General features: G+C 33.6%; 2 protein-coding genes across 2 annotated transcripts in view; both read left to right on the forward strand.

Moving 5' to 3' along the window:
* Positions 1-1,946, forward strand: LOC132197915 (neurogenin-1). The gene is made up of 2 exons (XM_059621522.1): positions 1-83; positions 1,015-1,946. The coding sequence occupies exons 1-2, from the start codon at positions 59-61 to the stop codon at positions 1,776-1,778; spliced, it is 789 nt and encodes a 262-aa protein (XP_059477505.1). The 5' UTR covers positions 1-58; the 3' UTR covers positions 1,779-1,946.
* A 7,451-nt stretch (positions 1,947-9,397) lies between these two features.
* The window catches only part of LOC132205262 (uncharacterized), a 45,965-nt gene continuing 36,762 nt past the window's right edge, over positions 9,398-18,600 (forward strand). The window contains exons 1-2 of the mRNA XM_059634217.1: positions 9,398-9,474; positions 14,118-14,194. Coding sequence (XP_059490200.1) covers positions 14,120-14,194 — 75 coding nt within the window. The 5' untranslated portion in view covers positions 9,398-9,474; positions 14,118-14,119. The remainder of the gene's footprint in view (positions 9,475-14,117; positions 14,195-18,600) is intronic.

Below are 18,600 nucleotides of genomic sequence, written 5' to 3' on the forward strand. Positions count from 1 at the left end.
CGGAAACACCTCGTCCAAACGAGACCAATTCCGATCGTGACATTCATCAGCAAGGCCTATGGCGATTTGGTCAAAATCTGAGAGTAAGTTATTATTATAACATTTAACTTACTATATTTTTTTCATTTGTAAAATTATCCCTAAAAAAATTGTATATTTGAAAATTTTATTTTTGCTTTTGAATCGAATTTTTGATCATTTACATTTTTTGGCGTCCTTGCCGACATTTTCCTCTCATTTCTTTTATTCTCAAACGAATGTCAATTTTCTTTTAATAAATTAAGAGAAAAACTTTGGCATTATTTTGTGAATTTTTCATTTTTTACAAGAGAGATAAAAGCTTTTTCAGTTTATCACCACCAAATCTCCCAGCTCTAGTTTAAGCAACTTTACAAGGCAAAAGTTATCGATATTTTCTTCTAAAATTTTTTAAAAATTATACCATGAATGAAATCAACATTAGTTGAGAAAAGTTAATTAAATTTATCCATGATTAAATGAAGGAAGATAAGTTGCTCTTCCAATAATTAATTTCATACAATCGAACAGATTTGAAACTTAAATCTTTGCAATTCTAGAGCGCATATTTTAAATTATGAAATGAAATTCCATTTGGTTTTCAATTTTAGATTTCTATTATTTTAGACTTTATTCGGTTCAAATTTTTGAATCATCAATTTTTTGGCTACCCACGTTTCTAATTATTTGTTAAATTTATTATAATAATCCTATTAATAATCCAGTACACAATGTGTTGCAGCGTCATGAAAAACTTGCCAAGTTAATTAATTAGCAATTTTCAAGAACTTTACAAATGTGTGAAAAAAAATAAAAATATTTTTTTCGTTTATTGTTTAATTAAATTTCAGAATAATAAAAATTATAAATTAGATGAATAGAAATATTATTTATTATTTATTATTATTATTATTTTTTTTTTTTTGATGCAATAAATTTTGAATATAAGAATTTCTGTTTGTATGATTAACAATTTTTAATATTTGAATTCAATAGTTTCAGATATTATGTCTAGCAGTATTGACGGCTCGCCAAACGCCCCTTGCAGCAGTCCAGACGTGATGTCCTTCAACCTGCTTCGCAGCACCGACGACAGTTGCTGCGCCGACTCGGAGTACGAGTTTGACCTTTGCCCTCAATCCTCGCCCCGTCGGCCGAAAAACCGCTCCAAGGGAGGTCGCAGCAGGGGCCAGACGCGCAGCCCGACGCAGACGATGCGTCTGAAGCGGGTTCGCCGGGTCAAGGCCAACGACCGCGAACGCAACCGCATGCACCAACTGAACCACGCGCTGGACAAGCTGCGGTGCGTGTTGCCCACCATCCCCGAGGACACCAAACTGACCAAAATCGAGACTCTGCGATTCGCGCACAACTACATCTGGGCACTGTCACAGACCCTGGGCATCGCCGACGCAGGGTTGACGCCCCCGGGGGCAGACTTCGAGTACACGGCTAACGGCGGCGTGACCCTAAACGTGGGCAACGTGACCGTGTCCATCGGCGCCAACGGCGAAAACGTCATCACGTCGACGGCCGGCAGTTTGGCCCAAGTCCGGCGCACCCAGATGGACAGTTTGCTGGACAGCTGGGAAAGGGACTCGACCCTCAGCAGCAACTCAAGCTACCACGAGCAGGTCACGCACTACCCGGTGACCTCGCCCGACCAGACCGTCGCGCCCTACCCTGACTACCACCAGTGCATGATGGCCTATAACAACAACACCAGCTACTGCAGCAGCGGCTACGCCAGTTACTCGTGATAGCATATATTTATTTTGAGAATAAATACTTATAAAGTGCAATTATTTATTGTAAATATGAATATTGTAAATATTGAGTATTTTTTTTATATACAATATATTTATTTTAATTTTGATAAAAGGAATAATTTGTTATTTAAATCTATCAATTGAAAATGCTATAGTAGGATTAGCTAACAACAGAGGCATCTTTTTTCTGAGAAAATATAAATTTTATATTGTTTGATTAAAATGCTGGGTAGTAATTTTTCTTTGTGCTGAAAATCTTCACATTGAATTAAAAAAAATATATATTCTAAATTCTCCACTGGATATGAATGAATTTAAAAATATGATTGGAAATTTATCTTTCAAATCATGGGTGAAATTGTTAAAGCATAAATTTTAAAGTCTTCAGAAAAAAAATCTAATATAAACTAATCTCTGAATTAAAAATAATGCAATTAACGTTTTGCTAAATATTTGAAATAAATTTTTAAAAAGTCTTTGCTTTCGAAGGTTGATTCATATTGTTTAATTGAAACTCTGATATATTCCTGATCCAAACTAGAAATGTCAAATTCCAATTGAAACTCCTTATTTAATTATAATGTGAAGGTAACAAATTGTTCCTAGTTTTTGACAAGATCAATTTTAATTTTGTGTCTCATTTTCAGTAAAATCACACATGTGTCTTATTGAATACTATTATGTTTATTGAATAAGGGAGCCAGAATTGTACAAATCGATGTGTACATAAAAGTCACAAAACAATAAAGCTAATTATAATCTCTCAAATCCCCACGGATTTCATTTCTCAATGTATGAAACCCATTATCCGCAACAACTGCAAGTCGAACAATAACAGCAATAAATTCTAGGAAAGTCCCGAGGGAACTTCCTTGGCGCTCTGATTATTTCTATTTGGCTGATTCGAGTGTGCTGATTTTGAGAGAGCTGCATCCTCTCTCCTTTTCTCTCTCTTTTTTGAGAGCACTCGAGAGTATCTATCGTGAGTGGCCGCCGCGCATCATCAAAACCTGCCGCCATTATTCCCTAATTTGCCATCCACCAGCGGAACACTGATGGAAAATACACTTTCGAGAGCCTCTTGAACAACTTCCCCGCATGCAGTTCGGTCGGTGCATCAAGGCACTTAGCCTTTTTGTTCGGAATTAGAGGGAGCTGCGACTTTTTGAGTTGAAAGAAGAGATTTGAACTGTTGCAAAAGCAGCGACCGCGATGCACGCACATGCGTTACAAGGAGTGCTGAAAAAAGAACACACATTGCGGCTTGTTTCATTCATTGTTCGCATATAGTGGATTCTTTCCAAGATTTTCATCAATGATTTACGATATCCTTTAGTATGATCAGCAGTTGAAGATACAAAAGTAATACTTTAATTTATTTAAAATTGAGTAAATATGTTTGAATGAGTGCAATGTACATTTTAATGTTAGGCCAATAAAACTGAAGTAAATATCAATTTTACTAACTTTAGTTGCTTTAAATTTAATTAAAATAATCAAATATTTCTTAGAGAACAAAGAATTCAATATTTTTAATAATAATTAAAAGTATTGCTTTATTATTTTAAGTATTATTTCATTATTTAATTTTATTTTATAATATGATATATGATCATTAAAAATGTGTATTTTCATTAAAATTATCAGATCAAAACAAATACGTTGCAAGAGCACCTTCAAAGTTAAAATAATGAGTAGAGTGTCTACGCAATACATAGAAGATCATATTTTTCTTAGCATTGTATCTAATTAAAATTATTAATACATAGTAATAATAGTTAAAGAAAACACATTTAAATTTATATCTTATTCCAAATCATATGATAATTTATTTGTGTATCAAATTTAATAGAGGTAAATACTAGATTGCAAAATATAAATAAATAATTTATCTATTTGATGCATAATATAATATTTGTGGGAATATAATGATTTCACTTTAATATCTGGGCGAAAACGTAAAATTTTAAATGTTATTGCGATTTTGAACAGAGATAAACTAATAGTCGTAATCAATGAATTATTGAACAATGATTTTTTCAATGCATAATGTATAGTTTTCCAATTAATCGGATAAAAAACAACAACAATATTTTTTAAGTCTGTAAAGGTCTGAGAAATAAAACTAATAATTAACAATTTAATTTGAATACTGATATTTTTCTAATAAGAAAAATCTCCTATTTATTTATTTCAATTTTTTTCTGGCTTTCATGAATAATAATCAATAATAATTAATAATTTAAATTACACTAGTGACCATAAGACCCTATGAACTTCGCCGCAGTGATACTTCAGGTTTTTAACAACATACGCAGTAAAATAATAATAACCTTTCAAAAAAAAAAAAAAAAAAAAAACATAATTATCAGTTCCAATTTTGTCAAAATTTCAATAGTTACAAAAAAATTCTAAAAATAGAATTATTCCCCTAGAGATTATCCCCAGATTAGAAAACAAAATTATGTTAATAGACCGTCGCACAACAAGCGTAGCGAATCCAAAATGAATAATTCAGCACGCGTGCTTAATGCACTTGACCGCGGCTTGATTACGTCTCCAGCTGCCGCACCACATTTAAACGTATCAAAACCAGCCCAAAGGTCAACTATCAAATAGCATGGGTATGCATTTCAACTGATTATCCACGGCACGTGGCCGGTAGTGTGCCGGAAATTACTGCGTTTGCCATGCCTATTTCCCTGTAATTCGCTGTGTCAACATGAAACGGAGGCATGAAATCATTTCCTCGGCACCGAACGACGAAAACCACCCTCGGAGAGCGAAAAGCAACCCCCTGGCCGAGCCAGCCTAAAAATAAAATGCAATTTGATTACTGATGCTGGGTGAATGAAGCACAAAGAGATTTAAAAGTCTCTGGGGTGGCAGCTGCGCCCCGCGTAGCCCCCGGCCCCGCCGGTCCTTTGTCCTCTCGGCGACACCCCTTCGAGCTATAAAAACTAACCGGGTATGAATATGATCGAAACCTGCACCCCCTTTCATTCGCTTCAAAGGGAGAGAGAAAGAGAAAGCGGCCGCTTTTAAAGGATTACCGCGATTCCCGGCGTCTATTACTTAAGATTACGCCGTCGGTAATACGCTCATAAAATTTGATTAATCAGCTTATCGTGTGGTTTGCACTTTACAATGCATTCTTTCTTTTTTTGTTCGTGTACTGATCGACGACGCTTGATTTCTGCGGAAACAATCGACGCTCGATTGGCATCGCGGGCCAAGTGTTGCTTCGCGTGCCCCACATTCGAACACCTGCGTTCAGCCGGGGGTGCAAAACATACAGCGGGTGCAACAACCAGCACGCACATTGTGGACGTATGATTCACTGATTGCACTCGAATCATAAAAATAATGACAACCAGTCAAGCGAGTCCGAGTCAGACAAAAACAGAGTAGTGAATCAGAGCAAAGCGTCGATTTTGTTTTGAAAGGGTTTTCTAAACAACACTCCAAATTGAATGTATTCGATTTCCAAAAGTTCTTTTCAGACAAAAAATTTAAATATTGGAATACACCATACACAGTGCTTCACTGCAAAATTTTTTCTTGCTGTCAAGAATACAAAATTTATTTTTGACTTTTATTTTGATGTTTATTTATAATGATGATTTAAAATTTAATTATATCAGTTGTTTTATTCATACTTTCCTAAAATCGGATGTAAATTATGGATCAGTTCAAATGTTATTATTATTTTTAAATTGTAAAATCGGAGGTTTTTGTTCATTTTTATAATGTTTGATGAAAATGAGTAAAATTTAGTCAGCTTAAGGATGTGGAAGATTGAAAATTCCATTAAATTTACCTAATTGAAAGTTATAACAATATGTATTATGGCAAGCACACAACTCTGATGTCATTATGAGTATCACATACCAACATTATATAAAATGAACTAGTATTATTTAACAGGAAAGCGGCTTGTTGTTAGTTTCTCATTTTTTTTCTGATGTTATGACGTGGTTAGAATGTTCAAGAGCACAATTTCGATTCTACATAAATTTTTAGTAAGTTTAGAGATTAATAATAATTGAATACTTGATAGATAAAAAGTAACTTTGAAGTTTCTAGTTTACAATTTATTTGTATGTAGTATGATTAAATCATCCTCCAATAATTGAAAATTTTATATTAATTAGTACTTCTTTGGTTACAAAGATTGCACAAAATTGTAAAAAATATTATAGTTTTTATGAGCATACAAAATTAAAAAATTTATTTAATTAAAAATTATAAATAATAATAATAAGTTGCTCAAGTTTCTACTGAAAAATATCTGAAATATTAGAAAAATGATAAAATTATTAATTAGAATTTGGCACTTGTTTGTCATTTTAGTTTTATTACTTGGAGTTGCTAACTATTAACTAAAAATTGCGCAACTAAAAAGGCATAGGCCTACAAGATTTTGTCTTGGCCTGACCCTGAAACAAACTGTATGTAATCAAATAAAAGATTTAAATATAGCAGAGCGAATAAAAGCCACTATGTTCCTTTAAATTCTAACATGTTGAAATTATTGTTCATTTTGGTTGCTACAAATTTGTCATTTCGAACCCAATAATCATTCCTTTGAAACGAAATTTATAAATTTTGTGAGATAATTTAAATTATAATTTTTTTTTTTATGAAATGAAGCGTATAATGCAAGAATTGACATCTCTTGAGAAGTGCATTAATGCAATTTCTATGTTAAAGTGGCCGCGGCGATCCGCGGCGGACGCTCAGCTAATTGATCTAAATGGAGTGTCACTCGCGTCTCTCGCGCCGGCTGCACTTTATTATTTTTCACCCCCGACTGCACACGTGCAGTGTGTCAGTGGCTTTAAAAACAAACGTTTATCTTATGATAAATTGCGTCGAGTGGGATACACCGCGTTAAAGGGGTGGCCGATCTATTATATCATTTTTTTAAATCTGCCGTGCCATTAAAGAACTTGATGCTTTTTCGTGTTTACAGCGTGACAGGTCTCTCTACTCTTGTCACGCCAACGCGCCCCCGCTCTGAATTATTGAAAAGCGGCTTTGTCTCGCCTGATTTAGAACGCGGCGACACTTCATTTCGGCCTCTTTGTGTTCTGATCTACTTTGGTCATTTGCATTATAATCCACCGTGATTAGTCGTGTTGTCGGCTCTTTATCCGCGTCTGATCAATTTTCACGCACCTCTCATCTGAATCAAAAACAGAATGCATCTGCACGAATACATACAAGTTCAATGTAAATCATGACATAAATTTGCATTAAGGTAGATAAAACAAATTCTGGTTTTGGATTATAATTTTAGAGCGAGTTTCAAATCTAATTATTTTATAAATTTTTGCCTAAATTATACATTATAATTTTTAAACTGGTGAAATGGAATCAAAATTAATGGTTATATCATCAGTTAACTTTGTCTATTTTATAATATTATTTCTATAGCAATGACAAATTTTTGTCATCATAATTATTCAATTTTATTGTAGTAAAAAAAAAATTGCATAAAAAGCGATAAAGTTTTTTTAATATAAATATTTTATGCTTTTTTTATAATGGAGTTAAAAATTATTCAAATTAAAAAAAAAAATTGTAACAAAATTATAAATAAAATTATTTACTAATTGATTATTATATGATTATTAAATTTTATTTTATGCCATGACTATGATAACTATGTATTTATGAGCAATGAGAAATATTTAATGAATTTAGGAAAGCGTACGCTGAATTTTTCACGAAGCACAATATCTTGATTTGCAATTAATATAGTTTTGCATTGCATAATTATTAGTAAAATGAATCCTGATATTGTGGAAAAAAATATGTACTCCTATAATAGAAAAATAAGGGCCCAAGCTAGATTTATTGAAAATTTTACCACCCCCTTTCAACCCTCTAGAACGGCCACCCCATTAACATTGCAGAGCTCGCGCTCCCCCTCGATCCTCTATTGAACTGCGGCTTTGATCTTCTGCCGCGAGCTGGCGGCACCACTTGGCAACACAATTTAATAATGCGTCAATTTCATTGAATTGGTCATATATTTGTTGAAATTGATAAAATATAATTATTCACTGACAGTACTAAATTTGGAAAATTGCAAAGTCAAAAGTGGTGAAAAATTATTCAAAAGTTTTAATAACGATTGTTTAAACTTTAAATTCAACAAACTATAATATCTCTATTTAAAGATAATTAAATAATGAAATTTTTACTTTACACCGGTATACACAAAATCTGAAAGATTTTATAACTGAAGATATTTCAAACAAAAATTTTTGTTATATATTATCCATCTTCATTGTGAATAATTGCAATTATGTATGATTTTGATAAAATTGTATCTGACTGACACACTTTGAAACTATTCAATGGAAAATTTATTTAAAAAAAGAAAAATAATATATCCTTGAAAATCCTCATCCCATCTCATTTTTACTCATTTGGCTGTAATGAAGTCATTTATTAAAATGATTAATCCCACTGCTCGTTTCATGCATAGCAAGACACCACGGCAGACATAATAGATAAATTTAAATTACAAAAATAATTATGGAACTCAAACACAATAATAAAAATATCTAATTACTAGTTACATCCTTGAATTAATTATATGTTCAAACAAATACACACAATATACGAGCAAGTCCCCAGCAGAGACCTTGTGAATTCAATATAGCAATATGGTCCTTGAATATCTGCACCAACCCTCTATAAAATGGGATGAGTTTCACATGGAAGAAGCGGGGGGAAATTTCAGTGCACTTATAATGGAAAATTTTAGACACCAGACAAGCTATAGTAAACAAATACATATTTTGCATTTAAATCGTAATAAAAAATAAAAAATTATTCTGTTTTATGTAATTTACAATTCCCTTTTTAGAATATATACTGCGTAGATTTAATGGAGAATAAAGCTACATATTTTTTTTTCTAGTTGAGAAGAAAAAATATTAAAAATTGACGATCAACGTAATTACAAAATTTACTTTTCACGTAGTAAGATCCTGAAAATTGAAAATGAGGCCTAGTAAATTCCTCAATTTTAATGAAAGTAATTTGAATTTTAGCAGGTAAGAATTTTGATATGCTTTATTCCATGCTTGAACAAGAATATCCTATAAGTTATCTTTACCGAGTACAAGAACTACGAGCCAATTTGTGATTTTGTAACAAGAGCATTTCAAAACGTTGATATTTCAAAGCGGACGGAATCTACGCAACTAGCAAAGCAGATTGCACAGCGGCATTAAACGCGAGATTAAATTAATTCACTGTGTGCTTATACAACCTGTGCAGTCAGCGTGCCCGTCGGATTGCCTAAACGGTCGTTCGCAGGCGCTCGATTGCGGCACAAAGGTGCTGCGCCACAGTGAAACTGGAACGGTTTCAGCATCGATGGCACCAATGGACGGGTTGCAACACTTGAGTGTGCAAAAAAGGGAAAAATCGTCTGCTGTTGCCATCCGCAATGCAAAATTCATTGAGGCCATAATGCGAATTTCATTCATGCGTCTGCTCGCCGCGAGCACGTGGACGGGCGCACGCGCCGATCGGGGTGCACCACCTTAAGCTGCGTCGCCAACGAGAGGGCAGTTTCCAAGAGGCACCCGAACGTCGAATACACACGCGCGCCTCACAACGCGACGAGCCACCAACGGTCAGCCTCGATCACCACACCTTCATGGTATTCTAATTTTCTCTCTTTAAAAATACCCAAAATAGAATCATTCTTGTTAGGAATATTTTCATTAAACTTATTCTGCTGCAGTCAAACTTATAGTGCTAAAATTGTGACAAATTCTTATTAAAAATTTTTATAATTTTATTTATTAATTTAGAATAAGTTATATGTGGGGGGGGGGGGGCGCTTAAAAAATAATGCTTGGATTCAAATTTTTTTACCGTGGTTTAAATGGAAAACTACAATGTTTTTAAGTTTCAATAAATTTTTAATTCTCAATTTTTCCGATTTTTTATATGTATGTTATAAAATGGTGCCAAGGTGCTTTTTGGAGAACAGGGATACAAAAGATTTGGAAAAAATGGAGTTATTTTGGAATACTTTCTTAGGACCTGAAAGTTTGTTCTAATTGTCGAAAAACCGTAAAATTCCACGTTTTTCTTCCTCTAAACGATCAATCAATCCTAAATTTCTTTTTTCACAGCATTATGTTAAAAAGTATAAAAAATGTCTAAAAATCATAAAAATTTATTTAGCGCTATTTTAGCTTTTAACCCATATAAAATATTCATTGCTGTTATAAATGATAAAAGTTAAAGCTTTTTTGGAAACAATTGGGATTTTAAAGCTAAAAAGAAAATTGAATTGAAATAGTCCGATTGGACAGGTCACCATACTTAAAGTTAAACTAATCAGATCTGTACTTATTATAAAATTTTCAAATTTAATTAATCCTGTCAACATTGAACACTTATTAAGTTTTGTATTAATCTTATCGGTGTTACGGAGAAACCTGAGCAAAATCTTCTTTTCATTTTTTTAATGAGCTCCAAACTATAAAGGCAAATCCCAAACTCACCCCCAAGTTAATCTCTACGAACTATAACAAAACCAACTAACTCTACTCACTCCAAGTTTTGGTTCTCATGTCATGGTGGAACTTTTCAAAGCTCAGCTGCAGCAGATTTCTCAATTTATTCTCGCTCCTATAAATCCGCCAAAGTATTTAGTTGGCTTAAGCAAAGTTAATCAAAATATTTTATGCCTCCGTTTTACGAGCAGGGGTGCGAATGGCAAATCGATGCTGCCGTCGTATAATCAGTGCACTCTGGTTCCAGGGACCAGGAAAGAGAATCATCGTTCTTGGGTTTGATTTTGTTCCTTTATGTTTAGAGTCAAAATTATAACAACAAAAAAATTAATTCAAGCTCAAGATAATATATTATATAAATTGCTTGGGTTTATTGATGTATAAAAAGAGAAATCGTTATACCTTTATTAAGTCCATGCTGGCCGAAGATCAAGATTTCCAATTTTTAAAATTCCTCGATATCTATTAAAGAATTGCATTCCATAGTCAAAGAGTAACTTGGGGAAAAGCACCGCACATTTTCACAAATTTTTCAAAGCACTTAACACAAACACGGAGAATAAGCCCGCACTGCGCGGGAATCAGCTGTTCAAATAAATAGATTTTACCACCACTCCACTGAATGTACATGCGTACATGCCATGTACCACGGATCTCAACTCTCATACCCTCTCCCCACAGCATTCCCCAGTGTTGAGAACAGGAGAGCAGCAAAAATTTAGTGTTACTTCCCAAAACAGTAAAAATAGAATAGGAAACTGTATCTTAAAATAAATTTAAAACTCGAAGTAATTCACTGTTTTTACATGATTGTGATGGTACGTAGATGCCAAGATCAGTGAGTAAATTTAAGAATAAAAGAACAAGACATATTGTATATATTTTTTTTAAAAATATAACAATTATACCGGGGTATCATTGATTTTCGAAATTTTAAACCAAGCTTAACCTCGGTGAAAAAGAAATAGAAAGCATGATCGCTTGCCCTTTTCTTTTAATTTTTTTTTTGCAACAAGGATAATTCTGGTTTCTATATTTTTCCAAAATATATTTAAGTAATTTCTATGTTTTATTTATTGCTTCTCTTGAAACTTGAATTCAAATAAAAATTTATCAATTCCCGAAGGATTTTATTTTCCTTTAAACGTAAAGTATGAGGGAACAAGTGATATTAGGTACACTCATTTTTACCTCTGTATAGATATAAAAGAGAGGTTAAACGTACATAGGGATCGATGCGCATTGATTTCTATTGAAATTTGTCAATATCATTTGAACCTCCCTCAGTCAATTTTTTTTATATTCATTTGAAAAAATAACTTCAAGAAAAGTAATATAACTGCGAGCATTTTTATGCCGTTTGACGTTGCATGAACATGTATTTATTTAGCAATGCTTGCCATTGAAAGTGATTCAGAGGGGAAAATAATATTCAAAATTAAAAAGTTTTTCATTGGAAACCTGTAGAATAGGTAGGTTAAGCTGACTGACCACTAATGAGGAAAAGTTTGCGCAAAATTTGTTTTATCAGGAAAACCGAGATTATTTTGCCAACAGCAGAGAGTAATGAGCAAAAATGAATAGGCCCCTTTCGTGGAAAATGAAAGCCAGCCGGTATTTTTTTATTTTGATACCGAACCAACAACAAATTGAAATGTTATAGACTGGAGCAATTATTGAATACGCGATAGAACTCTATACCCTAATTGTAAGTCGCCCTAAGTATTGAATGAATAGAATATAAAATCATATGCAATATGATCATTGGGTCATAGTTTCATCTCATTTCAGGGCACGATAAATCAGTGGTCGATTAAATAGGATTTGGTACACCAGAAACTACTATTTTTGAGTTTATGAATAAAAAGAAAGAATAGTGAATATTTCGAATATAATTTTTATGTTATATTGAGACAACCGATAATGTGGTGAAAAATACTCTTTTGAATTTTAATAATAAATACATCAAATATAACCTAGTGACAATAAACACCGAATAATTGGAAAAAATTGAAGCCGTTTTAAACTAGTTGAATACATAAAGAATAGATATACTTGACACCAAAATATATCTCTGTATTCTGCTTGTTCAATGCAATTCCTGTGTTATCTGAGTATGATGCATGATTATAGGATATTAATTAACACTATAGTAATAATTGAGTAGAGAAAAAATTACTGATATAATATAGTGGCTTAAAATTTCTCTGCTTGTTCCTTTTTTTCATTCTTCTCATAGATGATTCGTTACTTGAAATCAAGAATCGGATAAATTTTCAAGGTGTTGAAACAAAACTAAATTAAATTTTTGTAATATTGTAAAAATTTTAAATTTAATTATCATGTTATCATTATACGAATAAATTACACAAAAATATAAATTGAATGCATCACAATTTGTCTAAAAACTATAAGAATTATTTCCGTCACCAAACCGTTAATTTCAGTTGATCATGCAATGCCCCATATAACTTTCACTCGCACTAACCCAATTACACTACTTTATTCCACACTCATAAAAGTGCGTCCTTCCGTATAATTACTCTTAGTTTTTGTTTTGTGGGCAGACATGTAAGTGGGCGCGTTTTTAACGACAAGTTGTGCGTCCGGTCGGCCGGCCGGCGCAAAGCTAGTTTTACGAGTGAGAGCACACCTAGGACAAATAGGCTGCACTATCGTCCGTCTCAATTCATCAGTCTGCGGGATGGCACGGTGACACGCACCACTTCAACGTCGCGACATCTCTGTTCGTGAGCGTGGCGTGCGACTCTCGAGAGCTCGTTCTCAATTTTGGGCGTGCATATATTTAATGAGAGCCGAGCACCGTTATCTATTCTGATTTACGACTGGTGTGTTTTAATTAGGGCTAATTAAATTCACTTTTTGCTGCAACTGTGCGTGTCACGAGGTTCCATGTACATTTTTTTACTCTTTTTCTGTTCATATTTAATGTATTTTTATATTTTAATTTATAATTGATTATTCAATGAAGAAAACAATAATTAATATCAAATTGCATCAATCCTTTCTCGACTATTATTAGGTTTGAAATTTTTTCCTATAGGTGGGTTTTGGATGGAATGACTGATTTTTATAATCTACCTGTTGCATAATTTAGTTCTTCTTTGGAAAAAATATTACCATGCCATTGCGTCCAAAACTGCGTAAATGCAAAAATTGCAATTAATATTTCAAAAAAGAATTTTTTGTGGAGTTATTAAATAGTAGTAGCATGAAAGAAGATTAACACTAATTTATTTATCAGACAAATTGATTTTATTTAAATTTTATATCTAAATAATATAGAAATTATTTGAAAGCTTAATGTGAAAATTGCGGCTCTGAAGCACAATATAAATTGACTTTTCTCTTCATTTCAGTGGCAAATAAATTTTTAAAATTATTTGTAAAATTAAAAAAAAAATCAAATCATAACTTTTCAGTTGTAATATCAAGGTCGAAAATTCCTTCAACTAATGAGGAGCCTCACAAGCTTCAAATAACTTTACAAAGGTTAGGGCACTTTGTGTGCAAGTTGGCAAGTACTGGGCTGTCCACTCTCTCTGCCTATTTACATGGTGCGCTTCAAAGCCAGACTGCTGTGTCAGCGGTGATGCACTTTTGCATCCATTAGCTTAAAAGCTCGCAATTATAGACACACAGGAAAATCCGCTGTCGGTGCACACACAGAGTATTAATGGACGAGTAATTGAGAGCTCCAAAGACGTAAATTCTCTCCCTCGACTTTAATCAAATGGAAATCAATGTGTTGCAGTCATGGCGATTCTGCAGACATGTTGCTGTTGGCACTCGGTGCGGGCGGGCAGCTACGCCAGCGCGGCCTACACCATGGTGAGTATTATAATTATCATCACGGCTCGTCGCGGCAACGACGATTTAATTTTGCGCCATTGTTCTGCCTCGAGAAAATGATTATGTGGCACTAAAAGCTTTGCGGAAATATGAATATTTATGGGAAGCGCTAATGACTCTCATGATAAAATGCATTAAGTGGTTAATTTTCATACGGATAAAATAAACAAAAATCGTAGCATATTAGAAGCTTTTGCAAAAATGTCATGTACTTTTCTCTGTATATTTTTATATATAAAAAAATCATTCTGTAAAAAAATTAAATTGCCATTTAGTTTCCTTCCACTCCCTCTCTCAATCTAACCATAAATTTTAAATATTTTAATCAGATCCATAAAAAAAAAATGTTGCTGGGATAAATGTAGGATTTAAGCATAATTATCCTTAATTTCAACCTTTTTTGGGAGTAGATCCGCGTTGATACTGAAAAAAAAACGCAATATTATAAATGCGTACAGAGTCAGACACATTTTTGTATTAAATAAATTGCCTCGTATAATAAAAATATGCCTGAAGGATTAAAATTTTAAAATATCAATCATCTTATTTGGACTGAACTTATTTTTGGAGCCTTTTTGTCTTATCGTGTTTTTTTTTTATGAAAGCAGTAGATGCACGTAAGCATTATTTGTATGAAGTACGACTTTTCTGCTAGTTTGAGTTTAATAAATGTCGAAACCACTGCGTGTCTCGAGATCCGTCCTCGTTTGCAAATTGCACTTGAAAGCATCTCAAGACAGATGCCGAGTAATTAGTTTCTTGTTGGCGAGTTCCGGGCTTTTCATTAATAGTAAGTCTCTCCAGACATTTTGCAGTCTATTAGTGACGTGTTTCTTCTCTGAAAACACTCGCCGCCATAACCATAAGATCGAATTGCTCCGTAGCGATGAATACATTAGTCGAAGAGGCTATTAGTCGGATCAGTCGCGCTTTGTACATATTAGTTTCGCAACGACGCACGTCTTGTTGCGCTTGACGGATCATTTGCATAATTGCGTTTGCATTAATGGCCCTCAAATTATCTGGACGCGGCGACCTTCCCTCTGAGAAATCGACCAGAAGTTTTTAAAGTTAAAAGAGCATTAAATTGAAATAAATTAACCCTTTGAAGTGGATTTCAAAAGCGCTGGTTTAAAAAAAATCATCAGTTTTGGATAGAATGCATCAAATTCAAAATCAAAACTCATCAATACAGGCAAATGTATCTGAAAAATATTTAAAAAAAAATTAAATACTCTAAAAAAATTATTCTTCTGAATTAATTTATAATTACATTTTTATGCGTTTTATTATGAATCATAACATTTAATTTCAGAACGGACGTTTTAATTAAAACAGTTTAATTGCGATCTTCCAAAAGCAAATATTTAATATTCAACAAGTGCAAATTATTGCTTCTTGCCAAAGTTGGCAATTCAAATTCAATAGACGCTTGTAAGTTAGAATCAAAAAGCTTATTCGAGCAAAGACTCATAATTTTCAGATCAAAGGATGTTGCTATCAATAATTCACCAGCCACATGTGCATCGCTTCGGTTGAGATTAACTTGGTTGCTACGGGGGTTTAATGAGAAAAGGCGGCTTTGAACCAGAGCTCACTTTGAACCTTTAAATTGCACCCCGTCGTCGGCACGCGATTTTCCAACAAGCGCACACTTCGCGGTTACGTAATGGACGCGCTAGTGGAATTGAGAACGAAAGCAATTTGTGCATGAACTTGTAAATCAGAAGGCTGGAGTAAATATTTAGTCAGTTGTGTGTTTAGCCGCGAGCAAGCGAGGGTGGTACACTTTGGAATAACATTCCGACTTGGATAGTCAGTGTAATGGGTACTTTTCCACGAACTCCGCGTGCGGTTGTCCAGACCACCAGATTCTCCGGCGATGGCCAAAAGCGGAAGAGTGTTCGGTAAAATTTTGATGAGGCGATGAGTTATGCCGCGAGAGAAGCGAGTCGCGCCCGCTGCTAAAAAAAGAACTTGGCGTTCTGACACAGCATGTGTTAGATATGTTTGCTGCCAGTTTTGACAAATTTTTTATTCTACAGAATTGTCTGTTTTGCCAATTTATCACACTTTCATACTTCATTATATTTTTTATGTATTTAAATATATACAATGTTTAATATGCTTTCATTACTTTATAACGCAATCAATGCAACTATTACCGCTTTTACGAAAATTTTATTTTTGAATTTGAAATTTAAAATCTAGCAATAAGTGATTTTTTAACATTCCAACTATTATTTCAAACGGTAAATATCAGAACACGCAGATTTTTTTATTTAAATTTTGCATTTATAAGTTTGCATCATTAATCTTGAAGAATTCCATTCGTAGACGCATTAAATAAATGATCAGTTACATCCAGAGATTAGGGCTATTAATTGTTACTTATTATAGCACTAGCGATTTTTTAATGTTGCCCGTTTTTCACATAACTGATCAAAATAAATGAAATTTTTTAAAGCAAAATCTTTTTTTATTTGTCTATTGAACCAAATTTTTTTTTAACTTAATTACATGAAAGAAAATCAATGAGCAGTAAATATGATTAATTTTTCCACAATTTTCTAGTCTTCATAATTCACTAACGATATAAGTTGCACTTTAAGAATAACGTGAAACATAACTGACATTTAAACTTAATTTTTTCCTTATCTTTTCAATAGTCGACAAATTAAATTAGTTTATAAATTCATAGATCCATAATACTAAACTTCCAATATTAAATAAACAAATAAGGAAGACATACATTTCAGGTCAATCAAACATAAATCTGACGTATCATGGTAACCCATGTCTTTTTCTGATTTACTTGTTACTTAGTCTCTCTCTGCAACTCAAACCCTCTCTTTTGAAATGCATCTCTCTCTCTCTCACTTCTTGCCCCCCGTCGTAAATGTGTGACGACTACCGCTTCGCTTAAGGGCTCCTCTCAAAAGTGTTTTGATGGACAATAAAATCTTTCTCGCTCTCAATGGTCGAGGGGCGCGGTTGGCGAAAAAGCGGCCGGAGTGCGCGAAAGTGGGTGATGAGGGCCGTCTTCTTTCGCAACCCTCCATTTTATGGCCCTGCATTAATAATTTGACACGCTTCTCTGCGAACTGACTGGCGACGAATTTCCTGATAGCTATCTATATAACAGAGAACTCTGCGTTTGGCAACTTGGCAACTCACCGACGATGTGAGATTTGAATCAATATAATATAATACCTGCGGTAAAGCAAGAGTTTCCATCTATTTAAATTGAGGTAGACAGAAGTAGGAAAACATTATGCTGTACTAAATTTAATAATTTCTCGTAAACAATTCAATCTCCATAATTTTGGCAAAAATATTTTATAATTAAGGTTCCAAAATAGAAAAATCAGAATGATTTATGAAGTGTAAAGAAAATAATAAAAATAAAATCTGCGTTTGACTGATTTGCACAATCTCACTCACAGTCACTATTGTACCTATCTATAAATTTATTTGAAGATGAAAACTTTTGGATTAAATTTTATAATTATTATTCGTAGGGATTTTTTTTTACACATATTCACAAATTTTCATACACAAATATTAATCTAAAAAACATCCTTTTGCAAGGTCAGAATGAATTTCTAGTGCTCAAATTTGCATCAAGTTTTCCGCAAGTTGAAAAATACCTGCCGGTGCTGCATCAACCGAGAGATAAAACCATTAAAACCAAGCGCGAGTTTCATTAGCAGCAAGCGCGAAAACCAATTATTTCCTCTCGGAGGAAAATAGAGCTGAAATACGAAAATGATTGCTCGCGATATTAACCCACATGTCTGGTGCCGGTGATTGAATATTTTCAGCATTTGCATATCGAGGCACGGTTAGATGGAGCGAGAAAAGATGCCACGCTGAATTTGCCCTCATGCAAATTTATTCCCCCTTTTCGCATGCAAATTGCAAGCTCTCTCTTGATGCAAATATAAAATAAGCGGTTGCTGAATTTTTTTATTGTTGTTGCAGCAAAAAGCCGTTGATGGATTATAGAGGCGCGAGTAAGTGACACATTCCTTAATGTATCGGCTGGAATACTTTTTATGCTGGGAAAAGCTCCGGCCTCCGGTGAAAGTACTCTCTGATTCTCCAAAAAAGCTTTTAATGTCTTGATTGATGTATGGTTAACTTGTAATTCTGGACATTTGATATTGCGATTGAACCCTTTTAATCCATATGGATGATTGAAAATAATTGTATAAATTTTCTGTGTTTTAATTTGCTCTTTTAGAAATTGTATATTCAAAACATAAAATTAACCAAATTAAAAACTCCAGAAAAATTCTCAAAATGACCCGTTTACGTCATGTATGGCTGACTTGGCGTTGTTGGCCGAGTTAAACCAGTAAATCAGAAGTAATTATAAGCCT

This window comes from Neocloeon triangulifer, unplaced genomic scaffold (assembly GCF_031216515.1).
Source record: "Neocloeon triangulifer isolate White Clay Creek 2 clone unplaced genomic scaffold, ASM3121651v1 ptg000001l, whole genome shotgun sequence".
NCBI classification, from domain to species: Eukaryota; Metazoa; Arthropoda; class Insecta; order Ephemeroptera; family Baetidae; genus Neocloeon; species Neocloeon triangulifer.

Bases quoted from the DNA above. Each gene is read 5' to 3' on its own strand.
- LOC132197915 (XM_059621522.1), top strand. From the start codon at position 59: ATGGCGATTTGGTCAAAATCTGAGA. The intron at 84-1,014 runs GTAAGTTATTAT...TGAATTCAATAG, and splicing joins GATTTGGTCAAAATCTGAGA to TTTCAGATATTATGTCTAGC.